The 9,357-nt window shown below is 33.8% G+C and overlaps 1 protein-coding gene across 1 annotated transcript in view; it reads right to left on the reverse strand.

The window, feature by feature from the left end:
* Window positions 1–980, reverse strand: part of LOC117173934 — an 11,103-nt gene extending 10,123 nt beyond the window's left edge. Inside the window, exons 1-2 of the mRNA XM_033362582.1 lie at window positions 886–980; window positions 710–805 (exon numbers count right to left, since the gene is read on the reverse strand). Coding sequence (XP_033218473.1) covers window positions 710–767 — 58 coding nt within the window. The 5' untranslated portion in view covers window positions 768–805; window positions 886–980. The remainder of the gene's footprint in view (window positions 1–709; window positions 806–885) is intronic.
* Between the last annotated feature and the right edge of the window lie 8,377 nt (window positions 981–9,357).

A 9,357-nucleotide genomic window follows, 5' to 3' on the forward strand; every position in this document is an offset into this window, starting at 1 on the left:
ATTTTCCGTGTTCTTAACGATATGCTTAATTACTCGAAATGTTAACCGATTTTCATCAACTTTTTTTTCATTTTCTTAAAATTACATCAGGAAAATGATTCATATAATTAGAATTGAATTGGGCGATATCTTTAAGATTTTAGTTATTGAAACAGCCTTAAATCTCATGACAATGAAAGGGTCCTCATAGCGGGGGGGGGGGCGCCGAGTGGCTGAGCCCGGGCTGGCTTCACCCTCGGGGGCTGCCCGGCCCGAGGTGGCATCCCCCTGCCGGCGGGAGCCTCATCGGCCCTCATCGTTCTGTATTTAGGGATTTATATTTTATGGTTGAAATATGAAATCAAAGAATTCAGAATTTTAGAAGAAAAGCTTAGCAGAGTAATAGATGGGCTAATTTATAAGCCTGAGGAAGCGCCTTAAACTTGCAAGCTGCGCGCGATGAGAATGTGCCCACGCTGCAAGCAGATTTCTTCAAGTAGAATTCGTATATTAATCTGCCAAGTTATAAGATTAATTTACGGTACTTGGATTGTAATTTTAGTTTTCACTTATATTGTAAAAGTATGGTTAAAGATTGCAATAAAAAATTATACGAAAATTATGCAAGGAAAAAATTGTGACGCGCGCGCTTCCTTGCGATAGTACCTACTAGAAAAATTAATTAAAAATTACACAGTCATTATTGATTTATCTAATGTATTCTACTTACCAATAGTGGAAAATGAAACTGCTGAGGTAATATAAAGAATAGAAATAGTGATCTTCATTATCGCAAATTGGACGAGCCAGAGTCTTGAATAATTTCCTGTAGAGTATAATTGATGACGTGTGGAATATATATAAAAGAAGTTATCTTATTTATTTTAAAAGATAGTGAATACTTACAAAAGTCACATTAATTCAAAAATATAAAACGGCTTTGAGACGGGAGGGGAGCAGAAAAATACTTAGCTGGGTTTCGAAGGAGGACACAACGCTATGTGTGTAACTAATGATCGTTATCGCATATTTAAACAATAACCTCGTAATGCCTCATTATTGTAGAGCTGACGTAACACAATCGCATTTCTTTAATAACCTGCTGTATTTTTCGCTGTTTTGAAAAACACATTATTTTACCAAATCTTTTTTTTCAGCTCCTAGTTTTGTTCGAATTGCCATAAAAATTATCTCCAGATTTAAGCGTAAATATTTTCAAAGAAAAAAATTAAACGATTATTAATGGTTTTAACAATTAAAACTTGTTTGCGAAATTAGATGGAAAAATACTGAGCAAAAAATTCATAAAAATACTTTGTGACTACATGAATACTTTTGCTAACAAAATTTAATTTGATCATTAACACTTCTTTTATGTGAAACTCTCAATCAGCACTTAGGAGGTATTCTTTAGGGTCCTCCAAATGTTCTTAAGGCTCTTAAAACGACTCGTGCTTCCGACTCGTGCTTCCGCTCAGGCATCGAACCCCGGACCTCTCAGGTGAAGTCCGAGTGTCTAAGCAACTGAGCCACCAAGGCTCTTTTCACAGGCTTATACTGCCCAACATGTCGAAGGCATTACCATTATTATTATTGTATCCCAATTGATGCTCTCCTACGGTATTTCTGTCGAGGTGGTTGGCTGCAAGTAGCTAGTGCTAGCCAAAGCATCCTCAGCAGGCACAGTTGATGTTCCACTGTTTGCCGTTTGTCGCAGAAGTTCTTGCTGGTCAGCTGTTTGATTAGTGAGATCTGCCTGACCATCTCGCAGCTCACCATCGCCACCGTCCCGCATGCTGTGGCCCCCAGCAGTGGCTCCAGGGGCACCCCGACGATCCTCGGGAAGCGACAAGCGTTTCAAAATCTTTATTCAGTTTCATTTAATTATTTTCTTTATTTTGTATTTATTGAGAAAAATAAATTGAAATTTTAAAATATTTTTCACCGTCATGTATAGAAAACTATATTTTCCAGCTGGTCGATTAAGCTTTTGTTTGCATTTTACTTGTTTAACTGTTTATATATTTCATTCCATTAAAAATTTTTGATTTTACTAAAATAATTATTTTAAATTCTTTCTTTTCATAAAAAACTTGCTTTTTTTAATTTTTTCGTAAATAAATTTTTTTTCTAATAATTAAAATATCTCATTAATTTTCAGTTTCTTGTATAAAATTTTAAAGGCTTCTGCATTATAAATTAATTACCTCATTAAAAAAAAGGTTTTTAAAGAAAAAGAACGACAATCATGCAAAAAACCCGACTTTTTTCATTTGAAAAAGATATTAAGGCCATGTGCCGAGAGGGTCACGTGACAAAACCTGGTCTTCGATTTTTCTTTCCCAACTTACGTCTAAACGAAATGAGGTATCGCTCTGAAAATTTTGGGAAATGAAAGAGGAGGTAATAAAGTCCATGTCTCTGCTTTGTTCCGGTGGAAATATTGAGGAAATTTTTTTTTTGAAGAAAATACATGCAAGAATTTGTCTCTGGTCCTAAATAATTACAATAGTAAAAAAAGCGTTTTTTTAATTTCTATTTTGGAGAAATACCGACCATGCTGTCGTCAAACCCTGCAAGCAATTTGCAATGTTGTCAATGGGCTAGTTATGAGGTTTATATTTATCAAAGTGGCACAAAACATCAAAAATCGCTCACGAACCTTATGCATCAATGATGCAAAAACTAATTTTTGCACTTGAAATGCAAATAAACATATTTGGTCTGACATACGTATCAGTCTGGTATCAGCTGTGTCAAAGCAGCACTAGCGCAGCGAGTAGACAACTTCGAACTGCTAGGGGTCTGTGGGTAAAACAGATTGCATGATTACCGTCAGAGAAAGTTAAAAGTCAAACTTCTGCTGTAAAACCTAAATATGTCCGTCGATAATCATTATTTGCATAAATAAACTTTTTTCTTCCTCCAACTTTTTGCAAGGCCACAAATGATCCTTTAATATTTATTAACATTTCCCGAAAAAATTTCCGCGTTATTTAAACTTTTAATTTTCAATATGGGTGAAAAAATATTGATCTTAGGGCTGAGTTGATCAGCTGTTACACTCATCACATGGCCTTAACAATGTTTATTTCTTGCATAATTAATAAGAAATTTGGAAGGAATTTCATATTTGAATAAAATTATGAATCGAACCAAAAAATACATGAACTGGCACTTTTTTTAGACTTTTTTTTCCAAAATTGTATACTCCTTTTCAAAGATCTTTATTGAAACCCGAAGTTTAATTCCGCTCTATTGTATTTTTCACAACTTTCTTCTAACTGCAATTCATAACACAGTAGATAATTAGACATAATGTAAAATTTATAATTGTACATATGACAAGTCAAAACTGTCATCTAGGTACTTGAAGTTAAAGTAAATATTTATTTCTGACAATATTAAAACTTCCATTTTAATATTGAGTCTATTAAATTAAAAAGGAATATATTTTTAAATTATTTACGCCTAACGTTATTATTATTAAAGCTTCTTGTTCTTTAAAAATTAACATATTCCAATCAAGATTTTTTTCTTACTTCTTCCATCTTGTAAACAAGAACAAATGTTTTCATGTAATAAATAAGTGTCGAAATTCTGTTATCAAATAATTTTTTACATTCTCATTCCTGAGAATGCCATGTAATCGTCCAAATTTTCGATCTCTGGTTTTTAACGGATCTTCACGTTTCGGCACTCACAAAATCCGAAAATCATACAATTTCATCGGTGTCTGTCTGTCTGTATGTCTGTATTTATGGTTACCTGAATGTTGTAGCCACGCTAACTTTTGAAGGATTCCTCCAATCGAGTCCGCATTTGATTCACTTCTGAAAGTACCCAAAATGAAAGCTAATTTTGTTAATAAGATATTTTGAACAGAAATTAAAAAATTGGGAGCATTTTCAAAATGTTGAATTTTTTTTTGAAATTTTAAAAGTTTTTGTCGAAGTTTCTTATAGATGTGTAAAAAACTTGCAAATTATCAAAATAAAATTTGTGATTTTCATGAAAATTAGAAAAGTTATATACATTTCAAAATTTTGAAAATTTTCAAAAAATAGAAAAGTTTATTTTTTTCATAGATCCAAAAATTTCATTCAAAATTTGCACAAGATACCAAAGATATTTCAAAACTATTCTAGCCCAATTTCTTGATTAGCCCAAAATCAAAAAAATTAGAGCTTGTATAAGCTAACTGTTAAGCGCCAAGCGCGATTATCGCAATGAGGATGTAATCTTTAAGGCCATAGGTACTTTGAGAACCTTCTTTAATGGCCCATTAACAAAAAATTTTCAGCTTCACTTAAGAAAAGGGAAAAAGATTAAACAACCACAGCAGGGCCCCATTAGGATCAGGAAAAATAAAATGTGAACATTATTTTGCAATATCAGAATAAGCAGTACCAGACCAAGGTTCACACAAAAAAAATTGTAATAGACATTTGATATAATAGTTTTTAACATAGAATGTAGAAAATTTCGCATTGTGGTGTGTGCACAAATTTGGAGGGTAATGCAAAGACCCAGCGCGGAGCAGCGTATGCGTAAAGAAGAGTTACGTCAAAACGAAGATAGTGAGTTTCTTCACGCAAACAGCAGACTTGGCTTAACCCATTTTTCCCTCTCGACGGATTGTTCACCTTGGCGCACGGGGTATTTCCTAAATTAATTTTTTTACGTAAAAAAAGTCATGTCTACTAAATTTTAATATTTTTTTTCTGGCAGATTCAAATTTAAAAAAAGGTTTGAAAGTGTAAAATTAAAAATGTTGAGCATTTAAAAAATTCTGAATTTAAGAATAAAATCTTAAACAATTTAATATTTTGACATTGAAATTTAATTTGATTTTGAATATAAGGGTTTAATAACGTAAAATTGACAACTGTAAGCCTTCTAACTTGATTAGACTAAAAGTTATTGGCATTCAAAATCTGATAATACCCAAATACAAACATTTAGAATTCTGCATTTCAATTTTCATTTCAAAACTTACAAAATTAAATAATTTAAATTTATCAGGTTATACTTCAGGCATATTCAAAATTTAACAAATATTAATGCTTGCATTTTTAATTTATCAACTCTATGACAGAATTTTCAAATAATACAATTCTTGAAATTTCTGTTTATGAAATTACTCAACCTGAATGTTTTAAATTGGAAATATATTAAAACCCGTCAATTTAAAATTTCTCTCCTTATAAAAATTTTTCGATTTCGAAGGTTTTACATTTATTCCAATTTTTCACGAGGTTTGACATCGAATAATCTGCTTATTGCAGCTTCAAATTATTTACATCCTAACGCTGCAAAAAATGTATTGCAGAATCATAAGTGATTTCATTTAAAACGTTTAAAATTAAATAATTTGAATTGACAGGTTATACTCTAAGAATATTCGAAAATTAACAAATACTGAGATTTTTAATTTTTAATTTATAAACTAGTTTCATTTAATAATTATTATTTTATTTTTACGCTTCTAAAAGAAAATGAATACACTGTAATTTTAATTGTTTTCATTTTAAATTTCTCTCATTTAAAACCTTTTAATTTCAAAGGCTTTGAAGTTATAATCCAATTTCCGAAACTGAATAATTTTGAATGGAATAATTATTTAATTGCTAACATACTTCTAATTTTAAATAAAATTGTAGAATAATAAAGTATTTCCATGCAAAATACTTATGCTGAAGTTTAAACGCTTCCTTTTATATTTTGACATTGTCGAATTCTGAAAAGTTTCAAACCAAAAAATTTTGAACTATGAGTCCTAATTACTTTCCTGAGTATTTTTGTTGAATTTAACTAATTATTATAAAAATAAGGGCATTTTTTTTAATTTCTCAAGCTTATTTGAATTCTCTCCATCGTCGAAGCCAAGAAAGAACCCACATATCTGTATTCAATTCAATCAAATTAAAAATTTAACGACAGTTTCATTTGTATTTAACTAGATTGTACTTAATTTTAACACCATTTAACACCATTCAACATGTACAATTTTCACTGAAGTTTACTTAAATTTTACTAAATTTTACTTCAATTTTGAATTTAACTCAAATCTATTCACATAATTTTTAAAATTGCACTACAATAAATCTTAAAGTACGAATTGAACTGTTTTAAAACTTATTTACTTAGTACCTAGAAAATTCTTCTTTAAAAGAAACCAGACGAGAAATTAATTTAATTTAACTAAACTTTATTTAATTCTTAAATCCACCTAAATTTCATTTAAATGTTGAATTTAGTTAAGTTTTATTTAAATTTTAAATTCAACTAAATTTTATTTAATTTTTCAATTTATCTTAATTTCATTCAAATTTTAAGTTTAGTTTGAAAAAATAAATTTAGAAATTTCACTAAAATTATAAAGTAGGAAAAAAATTTTTTTAAATTTATTTATTGTATCGAAATTTAAAAATAATAATAGAATATTTGTAGGTTCTCTTTAATTTGAATATAATTAGGTAATTCAGTGTTCATAACATTTTTGGCATACAGGCCGTACAGAGCCAGGTGACCGACTCCGCTATAGCAAAGATTGCCATAGTGATGGCGAAGGCGAACACGAGAAACAGAAAATCGCGTTCGGTTTGGAATTCAACAACTTTCGTTGTGCTCCCCGGCCCCACCCCGCCCGCTAACGTGTTAGGAGGACGTGGTTGCTATAGAAACGGTGAAAAGTTAAAGAGGGCAGCACCTCGATATAGTCGAAAATGTAGTTAGGTATATATATATATCGCCCGTCCCCACCACTGACCCATGCCCTATCTAGGACCCAATATCTTTGCCATTACTTACAATCTTTACGCTTCTAATCTAAGCGACTTTCGTTTCCTTTTTCTTCACCTTTACATATCTCCATTTGCCTTTTTTTCACGTGCATTCTTTCACTCTCTCTCATTCACTCCTCTAGCGCCCTCCGACTCCTTCATCCATTCTTCTCCTAATCCACCCTTCCCTAGAATCTTAACCACATGTTCTTGCCAGCTTCCTTTATCTTCCGTTCATCTCCTACATCCTTCCCATTCATTCTCCCATGTTTCCTCTTCCCATTCACATATTCTACAGTTTCTGTTCTCTTCTTTTTCCCAGTACATCCCTTCCCTTACCTCGTTTCCCAATCTAAATCTTGCTATTCTGGTCCACCTTCTCTCTCCCCATCCCTTTTCTAAATACTTTGGCACTCCTTCCTTTTTTATCATCTGATACCATTTATTGTATTTTGATTCCTCAATCATCCCCCATCTTTCTATTAATTGTCTTCCACTCTCCCTTTTTTGAAATTCTTCATAGTTTACTCCAGTCTTGTCTTCTATTTCTCTATCATTAAAGAACTCCCACCTTTCTTCTTCTCATCTCGTTAATTCGAACGCCCTCCCTCTCCTCTCTTCTATCTGCATAAAACACTTTCCCGCTAACTCCCCTCCCTTTCCCTCCCACAGCTTCGTCTCAAATTTCCATGCCCTCTTTCCCGCTCTAATACGTAGCTTATCCCTTTTGCGCTTCTTTTCTCACCATATATCCTGGCGTCCTCCAGTCTGCCCCTTTCCTTTCTTTCTATCTGCATATCTCTGCTCCATAACCTAATACCGGCCATACCAGCGTATTGAATAACCACATTCTTCTTCTCCAATTTTTTGTGAACCTTCTTTTTCCTATTCCCCATATCTGTTTCATTAACCCAACTGCCTTTTTCCTTTTCTCTGATATGAGCTGTATGATCTCCATTTGTTTGCAAGATATATCCCAAATATTTAAACTCTTTTACTTCTTCTAACTTTATTCCCTTCCATCTCCTTGTCCATTCTTTCTTCCTTCCCCGTCTTTTTCTAAACCTCATTAACTTTGTCTTTTCTACATTTACATTCAGCTTTTTCCCATCTAAGTATTTCTCTAATTCTGTAAATAATCTCGCCATCCCTTCTTCATCCTTTGAATTTTAAAAGATTCCAAGGAATTTTCAATTAATTACAGAAGTTTATTATGAGATTTTAAAGGATTTGAAATAATTCAGGATATTTGAAAGGATTTTTAAATCTTTGAGGACTTTGAAGTATTTTGTACAAAATTCTTTTCGTTTTTCTTTAAAAATTTTTTTTTAACTACAAGAAAATTGATCTTTTTGACGAAAATTTAACATACGGACAACCGCAGGATTTCGCCAGGACCGGGGGCACCCTAAGAACACGGAGCGACACAAGTACTACCGCCTTCTGCATTTTTCCCGCAAGTGTTTAAGCATATTGTTGACACGCAGGGATGCTTTTTAGGCCATTAGCGAGTGAAAGCTTGGCAACTCCAAGAGCGCCGACGATGAGGACGATTAGTTAAACAGAATATTCCGGGTACAGTCGTTGCAACTCCCTTATAAGGTCTCGATACCTGTCTTCCTTTTATTCTCCTTCGCTATAATGTTTTTGTCAGCTGGTGCCGAAAATTCGATAACGAACATGATTCGCTTCTCGAAGTCAAGAAGAACCATGTCAGGCCTCGAGTGAGCAACAGAAACAATTGTCGAGAATATAAAGTTCCAGTATATGCGGCACTTCCCATTCTCGACAAATGAATCGATTTCCTTAGGAGTATTTAGAGGAGCAATATTAAAGTTAATGCCGTAAGAGTGACGGAGATGGTAATAAAGCACTCTTAGTGCCGCATAGTGCCTTTGAATGTAGGTCCTTCCCGTGTGAGTTGGACAATTAGATAGTATGTCAGCTAAATGATCGGGGTGCTATGTTAGCGGAAAGCCTACTCTACCACAGCTAGAACAAGCCGGCAACAGAGACAGAGAGGCGACACTAAGACCAACCGCGGGCAGGCATCCAATAGAGGAAGAGTGATGCTTTATGACCCGGAGAAACATCAACACCAAGGTTTCTCTCAAGCCTAAATATTTGGCTGAAATGGATGATGAGCTTTCTGGACACTTTTCCGGAGAGTTCGACCTCTGGGCTATCAATTATTGTGTGTATAATGCAGCGAGAGCTTTGGCCGATGCGAACCGTAAAACAAAACCAACGGCTAATCATAAGACCAAAAGACGAATGCATCAACTTGCCATAAAGAGAGGCTGGGCAAGACAGTACGCGTCCCGCATTCAATTTGTGAATGACTATATCACATCTGCCAGGAATCTTACCGCCAAGGTTCGAAAGTTCGCGCGCGAACTCCGGACCCTTTATCACACACTTAATAAGTCAAAGCTGCTGACCATCAGGCAGCATATTGTTGAGAGAATACGGATACTATCTGACGCTAAGGGAAGTCTAGAGGGGAGGGAGAGATGGGTCAGAGAAAATCAACAGTTTCTCTCTGACCCATCTCGACTCTTCCAAGACCCTCCAGTTACTGTCGAACACCCAC

Source organism: Belonocnema kinseyi, chromosome 5 (genome assembly GCF_010883055.1).
Source record: "Belonocnema kinseyi isolate 2016_QV_RU_SX_M_011 chromosome 5, B_treatae_v1, whole genome shotgun sequence".
NCBI lineage: Eukaryota > Metazoa > Arthropoda > Insecta > Hymenoptera > Cynipidae > Belonocnema > Belonocnema kinseyi.